The 22,506-nt window shown below is 57.9% G+C and overlaps 1 protein-coding gene across 1 annotated transcript; it reads left to right on the forward strand.

Annotated features, from left to right (window-relative positions):
• GREP1 (glycine rich extracellular protein 1) lies at window positions 1–13,031 on the forward strand. The gene is made up of 38 exons (XM_024985287.2): window positions 1–824; window positions 1,020–1,052; window positions 1,558–1,587; window positions 1,701–1,730; window positions 2,577–2,606; window positions 2,689–2,721; window positions 2,804–2,875; window positions 3,300–3,353; window positions 3,608–3,655; window positions 4,104–4,136; window positions 4,220–4,279; window positions 5,234–5,263; window positions 5,346–5,378; window positions 5,650–5,685; window positions 6,458–6,487; window positions 6,569–6,601; window positions 6,690–6,725; window positions 6,914–6,943; window positions 7,330–7,371; window positions 7,721–7,750; window positions 7,829–7,861; window positions 7,958–7,993; window positions 8,325–8,354; window positions 8,446–8,478; window positions 9,505–9,558; window positions 9,692–9,724; window positions 9,801–9,842; window positions 9,934–9,966; window positions 10,079–10,114; window positions 10,781–10,825; window positions 11,105–11,146; window positions 11,246–11,278; window positions 11,698–11,772; window positions 11,854–11,883; window positions 12,154–12,267; window positions 12,429–12,473; window positions 12,577–12,630; window positions 12,860–13,031. The coding sequence occupies exons 1-38, from the start codon at window positions 593–595 to the stop codon at window positions 12,865–12,867; spliced, it is 1,731 nt and encodes a 576-aa protein (XP_024841055.1). The 5' UTR covers window positions 1–592; the 3' UTR covers window positions 12,868–13,031.
• Window positions 13,032–22,506: the final 9,475 nt, after the last annotated feature.

Raw genomic sequence — 22,506 nt, forward strand, 5'->3', positions numbered from 1 at the left:
ATGGAGCAGAGCAGGAGAGGGAGATGAAGCTGGAGGGTGGGGGGGGCGGCGGGTGGAGCCTCGTACAGCGGATGGGCCCCCGCTGAGCCTTTGAGAAACAGCATAAACTGGGCTGAGGGTGCGTCAGCCATCCCTGTGTGTCCCCGTCCCTCGTGGAAGGGAGGCTCAGGCCCACACGTGCCAACCTGGGCTCAGCTGGGGGCAGAGGGTCGGCGTCTCCTGGTGTGGTCGCTGCTGCCTCCAGGATTAGAAAGAGTGGACTCATCACGCACACGTCCGCTTGTGCAATAGTGACGACATCCTGATGTGCTACCCTGTTCCTGGGCCACTTGCCCCTGTAACACTGCCTCCTTCCTGTAACACACTAACTCATTCAGAGGGTCCCCTGCCAGCCACACCCACGTTTCTGGGCTTGGCTCCCCTCTCACCCCCAGCTGTGTCTGGGCTGGGCCTGGGGTGCCCACCTGCCCCTCGCCAACTGGCGGGGGAGCAGCTGAGCCTCCAGGCCTGACGCCAGGGCCCCAGCCCCTGACAGGGGTGGAGGAGCCTCGGGGGGCTAGGTGGGAGCCTGTCCCAGCTGTCAGCACCCGTGATGGATGAGGAGTGGGGCAGGGAGGAGGCTGGGGCTGATCTCCTGCAGCAGCAGGAGGTAGGGGCTGGCCCCCTGGGGTCTGCCAGCCCAGCGGAGACCCTGGCCCCCACCCAGCAGGGGTGTTTAAAGGCCCACAGGGTGGTGCCCTCCCACTCTGCCGGCACCATGAGTGCTTGGGCCTTCCCCATAGCCCTTCTCCTGCTCGGCCTGACCTCTGAAAGCCTGCAAGGCGGTGAGCACCAGCGGTGGGGCTGCCGGCCGGTCTGGGGGTGTTGGGGGAGCACTGGGCCCCAGAGAGGGAGGGGAGGGCCTGTGGAGTCTGGGCCGGGGCAGGGTTTGGGGAGGCTGGGGGACAGATGCCTGGGACCTGCCCCTTCTCTGTCCCCGGGGTCCCTGCCCTGAGTTGGCACCCGGCTTGCTCCCCTAGGGCTCCCTCCATTGTCTCCGGGCCTGGGGAAAGGTAAGTGGACCCTCCAGACGCTGGGCTCAAGGAAGAGGGTCTGGTCTTTCCCTGGCAGGGGTCTGGGGGCTCTCTGGGATCCAGATCTGGGGGCCCTGGAGAACACGAGGCGTGTGGCCTTGTTCATGTCAGCTCAAGTATGAGGAACACAGACACCCCGCACCCTTGGAGGGGGATTGAGAGGGGGCAGAACCTTAACTCGGTGTGAGGAAAAGAAGCCAGAGGAGGAAGGGCCTGGTGGGGGAGGCGGGGGGAGGGGGGCAGGTTGCAACAGGAAAGGGAAAGGACCTTGCCTGGGGATCCGCCCCCAGGCGGCTGGCCCAGACCCCTCCCTCCTCGCCAGGGACCCTTCCGCTCCCCCTGCCGCCAGTCTGCTCACCCTGCGGTGATCCCCGGGGAGCCTGAGGCCCGGGGGTGGGGGGGGCCGCACCCTCTCGCTTTGCAGGGAGCATGCAGACTCAGCTCCTTGCTGCCCCCTAAGTCCCCCCTCTTCCCGACCCCACAGGCTTAGGAGGCTCCAATGGCTATCGATCAGGTACAGCTGGTGGAGGGGAGCGCAGGGGGGGTCCCTCTGTGTCCTCGCAATGGGCACCCTAGCTCCTGGCCCCTCCTGCCCCACCCCCACTCACCTTCCCGTTTCCCCCATAGGCTATGGCCCCCCCAGTGGTCTAGGAGCAGGTGAGGCATGGGAAACGGGATTTGGGTCTGGGGGAGGCAGCCATCTCAGAAACATCAGGGACCCCCGTGCTGCTGCCCGCCCCAGAAACCCACCTGCCCCCCTTCCTGCAGTGTCTTCCTTGTCCTTTCCTCCTTCTCACCACCTCCTGCCGCCCCCCCCAGGAGTCCATCAGGAATCCACCAAGGCCATTCTGGTGTCATGTCACCCAGTACCCACCTGGGGGTACAACTCTTTCCTCTCCCTGCTTGTTCCCTGGCTGCCGCAGAAGCCAGCTCCAGGGCACGCACCCTGGGCTCAGAGCGAGGCCCCCCGGGGTAGCTCTGAGCAGAGGAAGGGAGGAAGGGGTCTGGGCTCCCGGGAGCCCCCCTATCCACACCCTCACGCCTTCCCCCTTCCTTGGAAGGGCCGACTGGAGCTGAGTCATCAGGCTCGGAATGGCTGAGGGGTGGGGGGCATCCGGGGTCTCTCACCCAGTCTCCCCTCGGCTTCCAAGCGGGTGTTACACCGCAGAAGCCGGGTGGGCCCGGCCTGGCCCCAGCTCTCTCTCTGTCTCCCCATCTTTCTCTCACACCCCTCACCTCACTCTCTTCCCCCAGGGTTCGGGAATGGGCGGGGGCTGGGAGCCCAGCCAGGTGAGTGGAGGGCGGGGAGGAGGACTGGGCTCCCAGGCCTCAGAAGGGAGGGCAGGATGGATGATTCTGAGGGTGGGGGCCAGATAGGAAGCTGTCTGTCAGGCTTGCTATTTCTGGTGGGGTCCAAGGTGCTGCACCCCCCACCCTAAACCTACCTGGTTCGTGGCTTCCTCTCCCTAAACCTACCCAGTTCATGGTTTACTCTCCCCACAGGCCCTCCAGCTCAGAATGGCTACGGAGCAGGTAGAGGTGGGGCCAGGATTCTTGGGGCAGCCCGGACACGGGGTGTCCCGAGACCGTCCCTTGACCCCTGTCTCCTTCTCAGGCGTTGGAGGGGGCGTGAAGCCCCAGAAGCTGGGTGAGCCTCACCCTACCTGTCCCTCCCGGCTCTGTGCCCCTTTCCCTCACTCTCCCTGACCCCGCCTGCCCTGTCTCCCCAGGTGTCTCTCCAGGGTTTAGGAACGGGAACGGGCTGGGAGTCGGGACCCTCCCGGGTGCTGCTGCCCAGCCAGGTGAGGTGGGGGAAGGACGGGTGTGGGTAGCAGAGAGGGGTGTGAAGGGTGCATCAGTTCACCCTCTGGAGGGGCTTCTCCCCGGGTCCCCCAGGGCAGAGCTGGTGACTCACTGGAGGCAGAGGCAAGGTCCGTAAAGGATCCTGTGGTCTAGTTTGGGGAACAGAGAACACAGAATCGCTCCCCCTTCAGCTGAGACCCCAAATGCCCCCCGCTTACCTCTCTTTCATGGAGTCCCAGGAAGAGGCTGGGTCCCTGGGTCCCCTCAACCACTGCCTCACTCCCCAGGCTTTGAAGGGGGTGCGAAACTCCAGCAGCCAGGTGAGCCCTGCTCCCTGACCGTGTGATGGCCCTCAGATCGCCTCCCCGTCTTCCCACCCTGGCCCCGGCCCCTGCCCCCTCCACCCTTCCTCTCTGTCTCCAGGGTACGGAAACGCGCTGGGAGCTGGTGCCTTCCCGGGGCTGGGAGCCCAGCCAGGTAAGGGCGCCTGGGGCACCACGCTGGGGTCCAGGGATAGCGGAGGGAGCGCGCAGAGCTGGAATCGAGGAACCCGTCGGGGAGAGAGTGGTGTAGTGCAGGGGGCCGGAGAGGCAGCCTGGGGGTGCGGGGCGTGGAGCCTCCGCGGCCCAGTGAGCCCCGCCCCCGTCCCGGCGCTCCCCCTACGGATCCCGGCCCGTCTGTGCGCCCCGACCTGCCCAGCCGTGACTAATGGCCTCACCTCCTGTCCGCAGGATTCGGGGCTCGAAATGGTGTCGGCGCTGGGGCTTTTCCGGGAGCAGGTGAGCGTTGGGGGGCAGGGCTGCAGGGAGGGGCAGGCAAGGGGGTGCCCAGGGACTCGGCCCCGCTCTTAGGGGAGGGGCTGGCTGGGTCAGCGTTGGCCTCTCTGTCTCTCCCCGGGGCTGGGGTGAGGTCAGGGAGAGGCCTGCGCTCCCTTCATCCAGCCGCTGCTGCCACTCCTCTGGCTGGGGCTGGGGTCCTGGGGAGGGTCCAGGCTCCCCGGCCCCTCTCTGGGCATAACTCTCTGAGAACTGTGGGGGCGGTGCCCCGCTCATCGGGTGAGGACACCCCCGGAGGTGTGAGCCCACCCCCGGCAGCCCAGACCCCACCTCCCTCTCCCCACAGGCCCCACGGCTCAGGGACAGGGTTGGAGATGATGGGGGGGAGCTGGCAAGCGGGTTTGGGCTTAGGGTTCACCAGAGCTTCACCACGTCTGGGTCTCTTTCTCAGGAATTGGAGGGGGCGTGAAACCTCAGAAGCCAGGTGAGCCCCACCCTGTCCCTAGCTCCCTACCCTCTCCCCTCGTTGATCCTCCCCCCTTACTCCCTCCTTCTCCGTCTCCCCAGGACTCAGCGCTGGGAATGGGCTGGGGGCTGGGGCCTTCCCCGCAGCTGGAGCCCAGCCAGGTGAGGGCGCTGGGCCAAACTGGGGTGCTGGGGAGGAGCGGGGCAGGGGCTGAGGACGGCAGAAAACTGGTTTATGGGAGAGTAGGGGCTGGGAGGGGTCCACATACACGAGGCTTGGGAGGGGGCGTGACACCTCAGAAACCAGGTGAGACAGACACTCGCCCCTGCCCCTCCCTGCCCTTGTCCCCACCCCAAGTCCTCCCTAGTGCCCCATCCATGGCTCACAGAGGGTACTGGAACGGCCTGGGGGCCCAGCCAGGGAGGGAGGCTAGGGCCCAGGCTGCTGGAGGAGGGAGGGGTCACTGCCGTGTCCTACTCTGGACTCCTAACAGGGGCCCCTTAGGGGTTCACTCCTTCCACCACCTTTCCCAAGTGCCCGTCTTAGCCTGGCCTTGACTGCGCACTGCAGACCCCACGCCGGTCAGCCTTTGGGCTGCAGGCCCGCTGGGCCGAGTGCCCAAGCTGGGACCCCTGGGTGCCCGTGCGGACTGAGGTCAGGACTTGGGGGAGAACCCACCAAGGGCAGAAAGCCGGAGGGCAGAGCCCAGGGCTGGAGGCCAGCGGGGACCTGAACCTAGCTGTGGGATTCACCTTTGTGGTTTTACGCTGGGAGTGAAAGAGCTGGTCTACCTGGAGTAGGAGAACTTAGGGAGGAGGCTGCTGGCATTGCAGGGGGGTTGGGGTGTGCAGCAGTCAGAGTGGGATCAGTGTGGATAAGACCCCAGGAGTCTTCAGGGCCAGAAGGAGGAGGAAGGCTGGATCTGCGGTTCCTGTCTCAGCTGCCGCTGTCTCCCCAGCCCTTTTCCTGGCACAGGTCCCCACGGGGACTTCCCCACCCCTCTTGTGAACCTACCCAGGCTGGATAGAAGAACTGGGGGGAGGGCAGGGGTCCAGGCTGGGGCTCACCCCCACGTCAGCATTGTCTGGATTTCCTATGTCCCCCCGCCCACCCAGGTCTCGCAGCTCCAAATGGCTTTGGACCAGGTAGGGAGGGGACCAGGGGAAGTTGAGGGGGGAGGCCCGGAGGGGGCACTCCAGGGTCCTTGACCTGCCGGTCTCTCCTCAGGCTTTGGAGGGGTCGGGAAACCCCAGAAGCCAGGTGAGTCCCGCTCTGCCCTGTCGGGCTCTCGGTCGGTCTGTCTGTCCGTCCTCTCTGTGTCTGTGCTCCTTTCAAGCCCTGCTTCAGTCTCAGGCCTCTCACTGTCTCCCCAGGATTCAGGACTGGGAACGGAGCCCAGCCGGGTGAGGCCCGGAGCTCTAGGGCCTGAGGGCTCACCCAGGGGGTGGTGGATGAAGGGGAGGGGGCTGCCCCTGGCTCTGAGGGAAGACGGGATCCGGGTGGACTCACTGAACATTCTCCTTGTCCCCAGGCCTTGGAGCAGGAGGGCTGAAACCTCAGAAGCCAGGTGAGACCCGCTGTCCCGTCTGGGGTCCCACAGCAAATACTCATTCGGCAGCCAGGTGGTGGGGGGGCACATTCTTGGGAGGAGGGGCCTAGAGGCAGACCGTGCCCCACTGAGAAATCTTTAGCTAGGGCATCCCAGAGAGAGGACCAGAGAGGGAACAGGCTCTGGAAGTGGCCACGGGCCATGGTGACAAGAGCCCATGCTGAGAGCAGAGTATGTGGTTGATGAAGGGATGTCAAGGGCCCCCTTCCTGCCTGGTTGGTGGGGGTGGGGGTGACACCAGGGGGGACCCCAGGCAGGCAGGATGGCTTTCAGGCTCCACAGGGAGGCTGGACACCAGGACGAGGACCTGCCCAGCTGGGGTGGGATGGGGGGTCCGCATCTGGGCCTCCTCTTCCATCCCCCCGCCCCCAGGCCTTTGAGGGGCAGGATTGATGAGGGATTGAGAGGGGCTTGGGGAGAGCCTCTGGGACCCTGGTTTTGCCTGGGCTCTGGAGGGGGCCACTGGGACTTGCCTGGTGGCTCAGATGATAAAGAATCCGCCTCCGCAATGCATGAGACCTGTGTTCAATCCCTGGGTTGGGAAGATCCCCTGGAGAAGGAAACAGCAACCCACTCCAGGACTCTCGCCTGGACAACCCCATGGACAGAGGAGCCTGGTGGGCTACAAGTCCACAGGGTCTAAAGAGTTCAACACAACTGAGCGACTGACACTTGCCCCCCATCTTAGCCAGGGCCCCAAACTCCTTTCTCACCCCTCCCTCCCCCACAGGCCCCCTGGCTCAGAATGGCTACGGAGCAGGTACCAGAGGGTTGGGAGAAGCCAGTGTCGGGGTGCTGGAGCTCTGGGGTGGTCTGTCACCTGCTCCCCATTTTTCTCCAGGCTTTGGAGGGGGTGTGCAAACTCAGAAGCCAGGTGAGCCTCAGCCCCACCTTGTCTCTGTCCCCCACCTGGAGTTTGCGGCCCCTTCCCCCCTCACCTTCACCTCCATCTGTCCCCCCAGGATTTGGGAATGGAAACGGACTGGGAGCTCAGCCAGGTGAGAGTGGTGGAGTCTGGAGGCTTCCACGTGCCTATGTCCTTTCCCGCCTCCTTTCCAGGCCTCATGAGGGCTGGGGAATGATTGAGGGGTGCTGGGAGGAAACCCCCAGGATTCCAGCCTTCTGGCTTGGCTTCCGCCTCAGCCAGACCCCAAATCCACCCAGCTCACCCTTCCTCTCCCCACAGGCCCAGCAACACCGCAGGGATATGGAGCAGGTAGGAGCAGAGGGGCCCTTGGGTGCCCAGGATGGGGGGTTTTGGGCAGGCTTCTCCCCCTGTTCCCATGTCTTCTTCAGGCTTCGTGGGGAGCATGAAACCCCAGAAGCCAGGGGAGTCCTACCCTGGCCTCGTCTCTCTCCATGGACCCCCGGAATCAGAGTGCCCCCACCCCTGCCTCCTCGCTCTAAGATCTGGGCGTGGGTTGAGCGTGGGCCTTCCCGGGGCAGGGGGTCCGGAGGGCAGGCTCTGAGTAGAGGGCAGACGAGGCTGGCTTCAGAAGCCAGGTAAGGGGGAGACCCCCCGGAGCCCCCTGCCTCGTCTCTCTCCTGCTTTGAAGGGGTTCACCTTCAAACGCTGCCCTCCTGCCCCACTTCCCTCCCCAGGCTACGGTAATGGAAACGGACTGGGAGCCAGGCCGGGTGAAGGTAGCTGGGCCCGGGGCCTCAGGGGGTGGGGGTGAGAAGGGACGTGAGAGGTGGGGGCCGCAGGAAACTGAATCTTGGGGCCTAGGGGTCCAGGGAGGCCTAGAGGAGTCCACGTCAGCCCCGCTGCCTGCCCAGGCCTAGAGGCATGGGAAACCCCAGGTGTCAGAGGCGAGCAGGCTGTCCTGACCCTCCTGGGTCCCTCTGGCCTTCTCCCCCTGTTCACAAGTGGAGGGTGTCCAGGGGCTCCAAGGACCCTGGGGAGAGGAGGGGGCAATACCGAGGGGCCCCCATGCTGGCCTCACCCCTCAGCCTCACGACTAGTCTTATCACCGCCCCCCACCCTGCACAGGCCCTGCGGCTGAAAATGGCTATGGAGCAGGTAGGGGGGCCCTGCCCAGGGAGGCAGCGGGGGCCCCGGGGGCCCGGGGGCCCGCACTTACTGTGTGTCCCTCACCAGGCCTGGCGGCCGGCGTGAAGCCCCAGAAGCCAGGTGAGCCCGCCTTAGCCGCCTCTCCCCGCCTCCCCAAAACCCTGAGCTTCCCTGCCTCCTTTCACATGCCCGCCTCCATCTCCCCCGCCCCCCCAGGATTTGGGAATGGTAACGGACTGGGCGTCCAGCCAGGTGAGACTCACGGGCTCTGGGGTGGAGGTCGTGCCTGGGCATTCTCTCCTGCCTCCCTCTAGGCCTCTGAGGGTCAGGATGGGTGATGGGGTCCCCACCAGCCCCCCAGCTCAGAACTGAGGAATTGGGAGAAGCTGGAGGCTAGGCGAGAAGGAGAGAAGAGGGGGCAAGGGCCTAGATCCTGCTCTGAGGTGCCCCTCCTGGGCTCCTTGGAGAGGGTGGCCATGTAGCAGAGGAGGCTCCAAGTTCTCTGGTCCCTACACTGGGAGGAAGGGGGCCCCAGTTTCCGGCTTCCTGTGCACCTCAGCCTCTCCCCGCCCGGTCCCCACAGGGCCTGCAGCTCCCGTCGTCTATGGCCCAGGTACAAGAGTGGGTGCTGGGGGGCAGATGGAGGGGGACAGGCTCAGAGCAGGTCATGGTCCCTCACCTGCTCCCACCTCCTTCTTCTCTAGGAGTTGCTGAGGCCATGGAGCCTCAAAAGCCAGGTAAACTCTCCTTTTCTCTCTACCTGCCCTGTGATACTGTGATTTGTAAGAGGAAATAGGGCTTCCCAGGTAGTACAGTGGTAAAGAACCCACCTGCCAATGCAGGAGACACAGGAGACATAGGTTTGAGCCTTGGGTGGAGAAGGAAATGGCAACCCACTCTGGTATTCTTGCCTGGGAAATCCCTTGGACAGGGGAGCCTGGCGGCTATAGTCCATGGGGTTGCAAAGAGTTGGCTGCTGCGGCTGCTGCTGCTGCTAAGTCACTTCAGTCGTGTCCGACTCTGTGTGACCCCATAGACGGCAGCCCACCAGGCTCCCCCGTCCCTGGGATTCTCCAGGCAAGAACACTGGAGTGGGTTGCCATTTCCTTCTCCAATGCATGAAAGTGAAAAGTGAAAATGAAGTTGCTTAGTCGTGTCCGACTCTTAGCGACCCCGTGGACTGCAGCCTACCAGGCTGCTCCGTCCATGAGATTTTCCAGGCAAAAGTACTGGAGTGGGGTGCCATTGCCTTCTCCGAAAGAGTTGGCTATGACTGAGCGAATAACAACACTGGGCAGATGACCCCATGGAGGTGCTGGGAGTGGCGTGCTCAGAGGGGATGGGAGCAGTTAAGTGCCTGCCTACGGGTCTAGTCCCTGCTTTTCTAGTGAATCGATTATCTGATAAGTAAAATGTTTCCCTGTGTTCTGTAAGCTGCTCTAACAAATTAATCAAACCCCTCTCTAAGGAGGGGGTCATGGGAATCTCTGATCTACAGCCAGCTGGTCAGAAGCACAGGTGACAACTTGGACAGGAAACTGGTGGCAGAAGTGCGGGGTGGGGTGGGGGGAGCAGTCTTGCGGGCCTGAGCCCGTGACGCTGTCATCTCCAGGTCGACCCTGGCAGACTCGAGTCACACTGCAGGGCCCCCCGGTGCAGTCTGGACTTGCTGTCAGGATTGGAGCCCCGCCTTCTCTCTACCCCCAGAAACCATCTCCTCCCGCCCTTGCTCTTCCTCGTAACCCCTGCCTCTGTCTCTCCAGTTTACAGGAATGGACTGGGAGCTGGAGCTTTCCCAGGCCAAGGGGCCCAGCCAGGTGCGGGGCAGGGGCAGGCCTGGAGTTCTGGGGGGTGGGGAGGTGGCCCCACTGGATGAAGAGCTGGGTCCTTGGGAAGAGGAGGGGCAGGGTGGGGTCCACGGTCACTCAGCCTCTGCTGGTCTCCCCCCAGGCCTGGGAGGGATCGTGAGCCCTCTGAAGCCAGGTGAGTCTATCCTCTTCTCCTCTGCCCCCTCTGAAGTGTCCCAGGCCCCTGCCCTCATGTCCACGCTTCCTCCCAGGATACACGCCGCCGCTGGGGAACGGGCCACAGCTCCTCCCAGGTGAGTCTGGTGGGGGCCTGGGGTGGGGGGAGAGTGCTCCTTCCGCCAGGAGGGCTGGTTGGGCCTGAGGTGCCCTCCGTCTCCCTTGCAGGCCTCGGAGTGGGTCTGAAACCTCAGAAGCCAGGTGAGCCTCCCCTCCCTGTCCTGCACCACCTCCTGCCTCTCCTTTCAGAACCCGCCTCGCCCCCACCCCCCACCCCCGCCCAGTGCCCTTCACATCCATTTCTCCCCTCCAGGATATGGCAACGGCAATGGGCTGGGGGCCCAGCCAGGTGAGACAGGGGTGGAACAGAGGGACGTGGGGGAATGTTGTTGGATGCTGGGGCAGGGTGGGCAATAGCAGGAACCACAGCAGGCAGCTGAGTCCTCTTGTCCCCAGAGCAGACTGTGACCCGTGGGAGCTGGGCTTTTTCTGACATGGCTACTGTCCCCCTGGCAGCACCTTATCTGCCCTAAAAGCCACCGCAGGTCATGGCTTGACCAGGTGGAGGCCAGGAGGGCAGCCTGGAGGCGCCGCCGGCCTGGGGTCACTGCCCTCTCCCTTCCTCCCCATCGAGGTCCCTGCAGTGGTGGGGTTCTTGCCAAGCCTCCCACTCCAGGGATCCCTTCTGATAAAGGGGGTGGCTGGGGCCTGAAATCCCAGCCACCTCTCCCAGGGCAGGATGGCAAGTTCCCAGGTCAGTGCCGACTGGGGGGCCTGAGGGGCCGTGGTGGGTAATTGGTCCCAGGAGGGGCTGGGGTTGGCTGGGCTGCTCAGAAGCCCCCTGGCCCGATCTCCAGCAAGTCAGTGAAGAAGAGCCTGAACCCTGGCCCTGAGACCCCGTGTGACTGCCTGTATGACAGCACCCCCAGGCCCCATCCCTTCCCCCGTGGCTTCCTGGGGCATACCCCACCTGCCTCGCCAGGGGCTCACTCCTGTCCCCTGGCCTTCCTTCTAGTGCCTACTCCAGCCCTCCAGTGGGGACCGAAACCTCAGGAAGCAGGTGTGTGTCTCTCTGCTCCCTCTCCGTGCCAGATTATGCCATTCCATCTCCCTTGTTTCCTGGCCGCCTCAGGTGTTCAGGCGTCTTAAGGCCAGGAAGTCCCTCTCTGAGTCTACCCTTGGTCTCTCACGCTGCTTTCTGACTTCATGTCTTCTGATTTCCATTCCCTGGGGATGAGGAGAGTCCCTTCTGCCTCAGAGTCCCCAAGGTCCACACACGGGCCCCAAGGAGTGAGGGCAAGTCGGGGTCCTCCCCACTCACCTCCATTTCCCCTCACAGGGTACCAGCCCCCGAATGGCTACGGACCAGGAGCAGGACTGGGTGAGGAGGCCCTTCTGAGCTTCCCCTTCCCATTCCCCCTTTCCCATCCCCTGCCTCCGCCAGCCCAGGTTATCTCTGACCCAGCCTCCTCTCCCCCAGGCTTTGGTGGTGGCCTCAGGCCCCAGAAAGTCGGTGAGCCCCCTGGGTCCCCATGTTGGGCATGAGTTGCACCCCCTCATGGCGAGCATGGCTTGTCTGTGTGTCTGTCTCTGTCCGTACTTGCCGGGCTCTCGCGTACTAAGCGCTGGGCCACATGGATGGCCAGAGCCTGTGCGGTGTGGGTCCAGTCTCAGGTCAGAGTAGAGTGACCAACTGAACAGGTGGGGAGGGAGGTGCCCGGGGTTGGGGGAGCCATGGCTTCCTGAAACTGGGCTGTTGCCCTTAGCTGCCTGCAGGGGCAGGATTGTGGGAGGCCCTCTCTAAATTGCCTCTGAGTCAGTCGGTCTGTCTGCCCACCCCTCCCTGTCTCTCCATGAGCAGGTCACCCTGCCCCCACCCCCTGAGGCCCCCGCCCCTCCCCAACCAGCCCCCCTCCCACCGCTTTCCTGCAGGTTTGGGCTATGGCAACGGCAACAGCAACGGTGGTCTGGGAGCCGGGTTCTTCCCTGAGGTCCGCCCACAGCCAGGTGCCTGGGGGGCTGGGGGTGAGGTGGGGGGCTTTGGGCTCAGGGGTGCTCGTGTTTCTGACCTTGTCTTTCGTCCTCCAGGGTTCCCAGGGGCCGATGGCTTTCTGAACGGTGAGTTGGGCCTAAGCGACTGAGTGCAAGGGGGTAGGGAAAGGGCTGGTTCTCTCACGGGTGTGGGGAAGCTGCCCCTGTGCTCCCCAAAGTGGCCACTCCAGGCCCTGGAGGAAATGGTAAGACACACTGAGAGGGCAGAGGGGGCCCTAGCAAGGGCGGTGGGGACCAGGCCAGGTGGGCAGGGGGCTTTGAGAACCAGGAAGGACCGGCGCATCCTGGACACCCAGCTCCAGAGGGCAGGGGTCCCAAGCGGCTCTCCTCCTTCAGGTCAGGCTGCGGGCCTGAGGGGCTTTCCCTGGCCCTCCCTCCGGGCCTGGGGGGCTGCCTTGAAGCCTACATACCGGGTCGGAGGCACATACCCAGAAGTCGGGAGCCAACCAGGTAATGGGGTGTGCGGAAGAGTGCTGTTGCAGGAGTGGCTGCAGGGAACTGGGCTCTGGGCCCACCTGACTGCCCTGCAGAGAGGGAGGCGGGCACTCCCGGCAGAGGGCGTAGAGGTGGGCATGAGGGACTCAGTATCCTCACCTCCATCTCTCCCCCAGGGCCCTATGGGCAGCTGAGGCCAGAGCTGGGCCCTGGGCCCTTGGGTGAGTAGGGGTCTCCCAGGGCCTGGGGTAAAGCTGGGAGTGAGCAGAAGGACTCCGAAGTCCTCTGCTGACCTGGGTGCCCTGGCTTGTCTCTGTGCCTTAGGAGGCCCTGAGGTGAAAAGAGGCAGCAATGGCCCCCTGGGAAATGGCTTTGGAGGTGAGAGGGAACTCAGGGCCCCGCCCCCAGCCACCCCATGCCACCATCATCACACCTCCGGGCTGCACTGGGGGCAACCCCGACCTGTGGGAGGAACAGATAGTGGCTCTCAGGCCACCTGTGGGTGCCTGGTGGGTGGCTGGCCCCAGAGATCCGATAGAGGGCCCGTGTCCCCCAGGAGGTGAGCAGGGGCCAGAGCTCAGCTGGGCCCTGCTCTGTCTATGCCTAGGCCGCTGACTTCTTGGGAAATGCTGAGCACCCGAGCACACCCACGGCCTGTCCTGAGCGCCTCTGCATGCAAGCCTGGTCTTCAGGCAAGGCCAGCCAGACCCTCCGGCTTGGCCTCTGGCCTGGGGTTTCCTGCAGGCTGAAAGTCTCAATAAAGGCAGTGTGCTTCCCTGTTTGCCTCTGTGTGCTGTGTGGGGGGATCACCAGCTGGGCTGGGGGACCGCCTGGGCCTGCAGCCTCCACCCAGCACCTTATTCATTCCTTCAACAAACATCAACACAGCTGTGTGCCAGGGGCTGTGCTCCAGATAGGGGCCACATGAGCACAGAACAAACTCAGGCCTGCTCTCAGGGACAACACGTGGTCACAATGTAGAGATGGAGCCATGTCCACGTTAGGGGACTTGTGTGTTACACATTGTGTTCATGCTCAGTTGAGTCAGTCGTGTCTGACTCTGCGACCCTATGGACTGTAGCCGGCCAGGCTCCTCTGTCCATGGGATTCTCCAGGCAAGAATACTGGAGTGGGTTGCCATGCCCTCCTCCAGGGGATCTTCCCAACCCAGGGATCAAACCTGCATCGCCTGCATTGTAGGTGGATTCTTTACCCACTGAGCCCCCTGGGAAGCCCACATGATACATTAGGACTTCCCTGGTGGCTCAGCCAGTTAAGCATCTGTTTACAATGCGGGAGACCCGGGTTCAATCCCTGGGTCGGGAAGATCCCCTGGAGAAGGAAATGGCAATCCACTCCAGTACATTACTTGTGTTTTAATTGATAATTAACTTACTAAAATGATCCACTAAAAATTTAGTTTTCCTTAAGCCTTTATACTTGCTTCCAGATATCATTGTATTGATTCATTTTATAATTTGGATGTAAAACTCACTTTCACATTCTTAGATTAATAGTTAGATTATAAATTTGTCAGATCAGCTTCTCCCTAAATATTTAGCATGCTTTACAAGCCTGATACTCAATTCCCTTAGACACTTCAAATAATTATGCACATAATCTACTTGATCTCTTAACAGGGTTGGGGTGTGTGTGTGTACAAATCCAACCAGTAACTTTCTTCCTAAGCACTTAAGGGGTTCTTGGAAATCAGTCAGACATTTAATATCTCAGATTACTGAACACTTTCAAACATTTTAAAAAGCTAGTTACTAATCCAGTATCAGTAATCAGTGCTACTTGAATGCTTCCTTTTCTTATCCCACGATTATAAATTTAATCACCCAGAAATGTGGAAGCAAATTTATTCTCCTAGGCTGGGTCCAGAATTGAGGTTGCACAACTGGGGATTAATCTGCTCTTCTGAACTTTGACCTGGGGCTTGGGTGGTCCCAGAACTAGTGTCCTTGAGTCTCTGTTCTGAGCTATGCCTCCCCCAGTCTACACCTCTTGAAATCTGGTGAAGTTTTACCTTAACTGAAAAATTTGAGCTGAATGGAGTTGATGGGATTTGCCACCCAGGGAGGAACTCAGATTGTTTTTCTATGGTGTGATTTAAGATAACAGATAATAGACCAAAACCTGACTGCAGTGTGCGAAACCTTGAGGAGGTTGTGTAAACATTATTGGAATTCCAACCTGATATCTCTTGAACGTGAAGTCGCTCAGTCATGTCCGACTCTTTGCGACCCCATGGACTGTAGCCTACCAGGCTCTTCTGTCCATGGGATTTTCCAGGCAATAGTACTGTAGTGGATTGCCATTTCCTTCTCCAAGGGATCTTCCCAACCCAGGGATCGAACCCCGGTCTTCTGAATCGTAGACAGACGCTTTACCGTCTGAGCCACCAGGGAAGTATCTCTCAGCCTACCTCATTTAATTTGCTCTATTTGAGAATCATCGTAGGCTTTTGCTTTTTCATAAAAGTATTGATTCTTTGGGCTTCCCTGCGGCTCAGATGATAAAGCGTCTGCCTGCAATGAGGGAGACCTGAGTTCAATTCCTGGGTCGGGACGATCCCCTGGAGAAGGAAATGGCAATCCACTCCAGCACTCTTGCCTGGAAAATCCCATGAACGGAGGAGCCTGATAGGCTACAGTCTGTGGGGTCTCAAAGCCTTGGACACCACTGAGCGACTTCACTTTTTTTTTCTAAGAAGCTCAGTCGGTAAAGAGTCTGACTGCTATGCAGGAGACCTGGGTTCGATCCCTGGGTCAGGAAGAGTCCCTGGAGGAGGAAATGGCAACCCACTCCAGTATTTTTGCCTGGAGAATCCCATGGACAGAGGATCCTGGCAGGCTACAGTCTATGGGGTTGCAAGAATTGAACGTGACTGAGCAATTAAGCACAGATTGATTCTTAAAATATCATCCTGTGGACTTTCCTAGTAGTATAGTGGATAAGAATCCACCACCAATGCAGGGGGTAACGTCCAATCCCTGGCCAAGGAATACTCCACATGCCAGATCAGATCAGATCAGTCGCTCAGTTGTGTCCGACTCTTTGCGACCCCATGAATCGCAGCACGCCAGGCCTCCCTGTCCATCACCAACTCCCGGAGTTCACTCAGACTCATGTCTATCGAGTCAGTGATGCCATCCAGCCATCTCATCCTCTGTCGTCCCCTTCTCCTCCTGCCCCCAATCCCTCCCAGCATCAGAGTCTTTTTCAATGAGTCAACTCTTCGCATGAGGTGGCCAAAGTACTGGAGTTTCAGCTTTAGCATCGTTCCTTCCAAAGAAATCCCAGGGCTGATCTCCTTTAGAATGGACTGATTGGATCTCCTTGCGGTCAAAGGGACTCTCAAGAGTCTTATTCAACACCACAGTTCAAAAGCATGAATTATTTGGCACTCAGCCTCCTTCACAGTCCAACTCTCACATCCATACATGACCACAGGAAAAACCATAGCCTTGACTAGATGAACTTTTGTTGGCAAAGTAATGTCTCTGCTTTTGAATATGCTATCTAGGTTGGTCATCAACTTTCCTTCCAAGGAGTAAGCGTCTTTTAATTTCATGGCTGCAGTCACCATCTGCGGTGATTTTGGAGCCCAGAAAAATAAAGTCTGACACTGTTTCCACTGTTTCCCCATCTATTTCCCATGAAGTGATGGGACCGGATGCCATGATCTTTGTTTTCTGAATGTTGAGCTTTAAGCCAACTTTTTCACTCTCCTCTTTCACCTTCATCAAGAGGCTTTTGAGTTCCTCTTCACTTTCTGCCATAAGGGTGGTATCATCTGCATATCTGAGGTTATTGATATTTCTCCCAGCAATCTTGATTCCAGCTTGTGTTTCTTCCAGTCCAGCGTTTCTCATGATGTACTCTGCATATAAGTTAAATAAGCAGGGTGACAATATATAGCCTTGACATACTCCTTTTCCTATTTGGAACCAGTCTGTTGTTCCATGTCCAGTTCTGTTGCTTCCTGACCTGCATACAGGTTTCTCAAGAGGCAGGTCAGGTGGTCTGGTATTCCCATCTCTTTCAGAATTTTCCACAGTTTATTGTGATCCACACAGTCAAAGGCTTTGGCATAGTCAAGAAAGCAGAAATAGATGTTTTTCTGGAACTCTCTTGCTTTTTCCATGATCCAGCGGATGTTGGCAATTTGATCTCTGCTTCCTCTGCCTTTTCTAAAACCAGCTTGAACATCAGGAAGTTCACGGTTCACATATTGCTGAAGCCTGGCTTGGAGAATTTTAAGCATTACTTTACTAGCGTGTGAGATGAGTGCAATTGTGTGGTAGTTTGAGCATTCTTTGGCATTGCCTTTCTTTGGGATTGGAATGAAAACTGACCTTCTCCAGTCCTGTGGCCACTGCTGAGTTTTCCAAATGTGCTGGCATATTGAGTGCAGCACTTTCACAGCATCATCTTTCAGGATTTGGAATAGCTCAACTGGAATTCCATCACCTCCACTAGCTTTGTTCGTAGTGATGTTTTCTAAGGCCCACTTGACTTCACATTCCAGGATGTCTGGCTCTAGGTGAGTGATCACACCATCGTGATTATCTGGGTCATGAAGATCTTTTTTGTACAGTTCTGTGTATTCTTACCATCTCTTCTTGATATCTTCTGCTTCTGCTTCTGTTAGGGCCATACCATTTCTGTCCTTTATCGAGCCCATCTTTGCATGAAACATTCCTTTGGTATCTCTGATTTTCTTGAAGAGATCTCTGATCTTTCCCATTCTGTTGTTTTCCTCTATTTCTTTGCATTGATCACTGAGGAAGGCTTTCTTATCTCTTCTTGCTATTCTTTGGAACTCTGCATTCAGATGTTTATATCTTTCCTTTTCTCCTTTGCTTTTCGCTTCTCTTCTTTTCACAGCTATTTGTAAGGCCTCCCCAGACAGCCATTTTGCTTTTTTGCATTTCTTTTCCATGGGGATGGTCTTGATCCCTGTCTCCTGTACAATGTCACGAACCTCATTCCATAGCTCATCAGGCACTCTGTCTATCAGATCTAGGCCCTTAAATCTACTTCTCACTTCCACTGTATAATCATAAGGGATTTGATTTAGGTCATACCTGAATGGTCTAGTGGTTTTCCCTACTTTCTTCAATTTCAGTTTGAATTTGGCAATAAGGAGTTCATGGTCTGAGCCACAGTCAGCTCCTGGTCTTGTTTTTGCTGATTGTATACAGCTTTTCCATCTTTGGCTGCAAAGAATATAATCAATCTGATTTTGCTGTTGACCATCTGGTGATGTCCATGTATAGAGTCTTCTCTTGTGTTGTTGGAAGAGGGTGTTTGTTATGACCAGTGCATTTTCTTGGCAAAACTCTATTAGTCTTTGCCCTGCTTCATTCCATATTCCAAGGCCAAATTTGCCTGTTACTCCAGGTGTTTCTTGACTTCCTACTTTTGCATTCCAGTCCCCTATAATGAAAAGGACATCTTTTTTGGGTGTTCGTTCTAAAAGGTCTTGTAGGTCTTCATAGAACCATTCAACTTCAGCTTCTTCAGCGTTACTGGTTGGGGCATAGACTTGGATTACTGTGATATTGAATGGTTTGCCTTGGAAACGAACAGAGATCATTCTGTCATTTTTGAGATTGCATCCAAGTACTGCATTTCGGACTCTTTTGTTGACCATGATGGCCACTCCATTTCTTCTGAGGGATTCCTGCCTGCAGTAGTAGATATAATGGTCATTTGAGTTAAATTCACCCATTCCAGTCCATTTCAGTTCGCTGATTCCTAGAATGTCGACATTCACTCTTGCCATCTCTTGTTTGACCACTTCCAATTTGCCTTGATTCATGGACCTGACATTCCAGGTTCCTATGCAGTATTGCTCTTTACAGCATCGGACCTTGCTTCTATCACCAGTCACATCCACAGCTGGGTATTCTTTTTGCTTTGGCTCCATCCCCTCATTCTTTCTGGAGTTATTTCTCCACTGATTTCCAGTAGCATATTGGGCACCTACTGACCTGGGGAGTTTCTCTTTCAGTATCCTATCATTTTGCCTTTTCATACTTTTTCATACTGTTCATGGGGTAGAGCAACAAAGCCCATGTGCCACGACTACTGAAGCCTGTTCGAAACCTGTGCACCGCAAGAAAGAAAAGCCCAACTCTAGTACAATTAGAGAAAGACTGCATACAGCAACAAAGACCCAGTGAAACAAAAAATAAATTAAAAGTATTTCTAAAAAGTCACTTTGGGGTCACCTCACATCAAGCAACAGTCTGAAATGGTATAAAAAATTAAGTAAAATTAGGGAAAAACAAATCATCTTGTGTTTCTCTGCCCTGAGATGTGGAACAAACCACATCATCTCTACTAGAGAACAGGATTAAGAGCAACACCTGGGTAGAGAGGCCACTAAGCACTGTCTCAGAGAGGGCAGTGGATGCTATCCCTTCTAACCAACCTAGAAATGTTCTAATAATTTATTGTTGTTGTTTTATTTGTTTACTTTTGGCTGTGCTGGGTCATCTTTGTTGCAAATGGGCTTTCTTTACTTGCGGCAAGCAGGGGCTATTCTCTGGTTGCAGTGTGCGGTTTCTCGTTGAGGTGGAGCACTGGCTCTAGGATGTGGGCTTCAGGAGTTGTTTCCTGAGGAGCGAACCAGAGTCCCCTCCATTGAGAGGCAAATAACCACTGGACCACCAGAGAAGACCCTAATATTGTTGTGGTTTTTTTCCCCCTAATATTGTTTTAATAAAGATTTCTATATTCTGACTTCGGGCTTCCGGCAGGTGGTGCAGTGGTAAAGAATCGGCCTGCCAGGCAGGAGTTACAAGAGATGTGGGTTTGATCCCTCGATTGGGAAGATCACCTAGAGATGGAAATAGCAGCCCACTCCAGTATTCTTGCCTGGAAAATTCCATGGACAGAGGAGCCTGGTGGGCTACAGTCCTGTGGATTTCAAGGAATCAGACATAACTGAGCACCAGAACCAACCTGGTTCCTGGCTGCCTCTTGAACTTCATATTCCGACTTTAAATCGGATCGACCATTTTTCCTTTTTTTCTTTTGTCACCAGTTTGTCTTTTATAACCATTCTTAATGGCACCCCACTCCAGTACTCTTGCCTGGAAAATCCCATGGACGGAGGAGCCTGGTAGGCTGCAGTCCATGGGGTCGCTAGGAGTAGGACACCCCTGAGCGACTTCACTTTCACTTTTCACTTTCATGCATTGGAGGAGGAAATGGCAACCCACTCCAGTGTTCTTGCCTGGAGAATCCCAGGGATGGGGGAGCCTGGTGGGCTGCCGTCTATGGGGTCGCACAGAGTAGGACACGACTGAAGCGACTTAGCAGCAGCAGCAACGTTACCGCAAATGCTACATGTCAAGCTTTGCTATTGAGTTGGTATCTTTTCATCTTTTCTATGGGCTTCCCTGGTGGCTGAAACGGTAAAGAATCTGCTGCAATGTAGCAGACCCGGGTTAGACCCCTGGGTCAGGAAGATCCCCTGGAGAAGAGAATGAGAACCCACTCCAATATTCTTGCCTGGAGAATCCATGGAGTCGCAAAGAGTCGGACACGACTGAGTGACTAGCACACACATGTACACGCACAGATCACTGGATGGAAATTTGCATGGATCTTGACCCACAAAGAGCATCTCTTAAGGACAAACCCCAAAAAAGAGGCGATCCATAAGCTCTGTTTTAGGGGCTGTCACAGGGGGAGGAGCGGGGGGTCGGGGCGTCGAAGCGGGGCTGCAGAGGCTAAGTGGACGCTCAGGCCAGTTGGGGGCGCCCACTGAACACGCAGTGTCTGTTCTCAGGGATAGTGGGGATGAAGCCTGTGGCACCTTGGAGCACTGTGATTGGCTGGGGCTGAGGGAGGGGCGGGAAGAAGGACTAGACAGAGAGCGCTACTGTCTCTGATTGGCTGTCAGTGATAGCTCATGACGCCGGCGGGAGAAATGTGTAGGTCGCGGGCGCACTGGCCTTTGATTGGCTGGAGTGCGGCAGCGCACGACCGATTGGCTGGGCCTCTCTCAGAGCGACGCGTGGCCACCTGCTGGAGGGAGAAGGCCTCGGCGAGCCACGCGCTGTGGGCTCTGGAGCTGCGGCTGTGGCCAAGCTGGCTGCCCGGCTTCCCCGCTCCCGCTCGCATCCGCGGCTGGCCCGCGCCCGCGTCCACTCGCGGCTGGGCCGGTCCCCCGTGTCGCTGTCCCTGACCCCCCCGCCCGCGCCGTCCCTGCCTCACCCGCCGTTGCCGGGACTCCCTCCGGGCTTGAGCCCCGCGCCGCCGCCGCCGACCTCGGCACTCGCCCTGGCGGAGCTGCCGCCGCTGCCTGCGCTCCCGCTGCGGCCCGCGCCGCTGGCTCCCTGGGGCCCAGGCGCCCACGTGGCGCTGCCGGAGCTGCCGCCCGAGGCCTGCGTGCCCGCGCCACCCGCTGCCGCGCTCGCCCTGCAGGACCTGCCGCGGCTCCCCGCGCCCGCGCCGCCGCCCGCGCACTTGCCATTGCCGCCGCTGCCAGAGGCCGCGGCCGCCGCCACTCCTGGTCCCGTGGGCGCGCGCGGCCGCCCGCCCCTCATCGCCGAGCCGCCCCCGCAGCCGCTGCCGCCGCTGCCTGCACGGCCCTCGCCCTTCAACCTGCTGGCGCCCCCCGTGCCTCGAGACTCCTGGCCACTGCCCGCCTTCCCCCCGCCGCTGCCGCCGCCGCCCCCGCCGCCCTACTTCTTCCTGTCTCCTCCCTGCTGAAGACCCGGCCCTCCCCGCCCAGGAGGGGCTGCGGGCGGGTGAGTAGGCAGCCCTACCTGGACCCAGGGACTGTGCCCCTCGCCGCCTTCCCCTCGGGCAGGTTCAGAAGGCGTGGGTCGGAGCACGGCCTGGGGAGAAGGGAGGGCGTGTCCGGAGCAGCTTAGGTTGGAGAAGGAAAGATCAGGCCTGAAAATAAACTCATTTGAAGATTGGAGTCATTTCTTCCATTTTTTCCTACTGCCTTACAAGAAGCCTCTGGCCTGGTCATTTGAGAATGGAACTAATTCCCTGTACTGATAAACTGGCTGGTGATCTGGGCGGGTGGGGCTGAGGAGCCCACAGCACACCGCTCGAGAAAATGAAAACAAAAAACTTGAAATACTTTTACTGCTGCTGCTGCTAAGTCACTTCAGTCGTGTCCGACTCTGTGCGACCCCATAGACGGTAGCCCACCAGGCTCCGACGTCCCTGGGATTCTCCAGGCAAGAACACTGGAGTGGGTTGCCAGTATGCAAAATGTCTCATTTTCTCTTATATAATAAAAGGTTTGAATACTATCACTAAAGTCCTCTGCTCAAGTTTGTATGGCTTCTTGGAAACTCAGACATGCCTTCTAAGTCTTAAGAAGTCAAACTTTCAGCTGAAATAGATCCTAGGGTCCCCTGGGCCCGGGAGCACCAGGAAACCAGTGGTGCTGATGGACAATCGATACTTGGCCTTGGAACAGGAGTGTCACATGCAAGGGCTGTGAAGTCACACCGACAGGATAGGAAAGCTCCCAGGGTGAGTCATGAGAGGAAGCCCCTGTCCTCTCCGCATCCTTACCACCCGCTTCCACCCCCCTTCTCCCCAGCGTGTACAGCACAGAATAAAGTTCCCTTTGTTACTCAGGTGGCTTGGGCTCAGGTAACCAGGCAGACGCCCTATCTCAGTGGGCTCTTCTACAGCAGATCAGGAGTGGTATCAGGAAGCCAACTTGACCTCGGCGGACCTCTGAGAGCCTGGGACCCAGGAGCAAGAAAGGAAGTGGATGAGTTTCCCGAGACTGCTGTAGCAAACCACCACAAACTGGGTGACTTAAAATAGGAGTTTATTCTTTCCTGGTTCTGGAAGCCAGAAGTCCAAAATCAGGATGTCCCCAGGCCACACTTCTTCCCAAGGGTCTAGGGTAGCATTCTTCCTTGACGTTTCTGGCAGTTCCATGTGTTCCTTGGTTTGTGACTCCATCACTCCAAACTCTGCCTCCATCTTCAGAGGACCTTCTCCCTTGTATCTGTATCTCATATCTCACCCCATCTTTTTTCTCTTATGACACTTGCCATTGAATACAGGGCCCACCCTAAGTCCAGAATGATTAAGGATTAAGTAATTAAGGATCTTGAGACATTCCAGAGCTTGGGTTGTTCAGTTGATAAGTCGTGTCTGACTCTTTGGGACCCTGGGGATCACAGCATGCTGGGCTTCCGTGTCCTTCATCATCTCCCGGACTTTGCTCAAACTCATGTCCATTGAGTT

This window comes from Bos taurus, chromosome 25, assembly GCF_002263795.3.
Source record: "Bos taurus isolate L1 Dominette 01449 registration number 42190680 breed Hereford chromosome 25, ARS-UCD2.0, whole genome shotgun sequence".
Lineage (NCBI taxonomy): Eukaryota > Metazoa > Chordata > Mammalia > Artiodactyla > Bovidae > Bos > Bos taurus.

Coding starts and splice junctions, on each gene's coding strand:
- GREP1 (XM_024985287.2), top strand. CDS start 593: ATGGATGAGGAGTGGGGCAGGGAGGAGGCTGGGGCTGATCTCCTGCAG. Junction 7,751..7,828: donor TGAAAATGGCTATGGAGCAG/GTAGGGGGGCCC, acceptor GTCCCTCACCAG/GCCTGGCGGCCGGCGTGAAG. Junction 7,862..7,957: donor CGTGAAGCCCCAGAAGCCAG/GTGAGCCCGCCT, acceptor CCGCCCCCCCAG/GATTTGGGAATGGTAACGGA.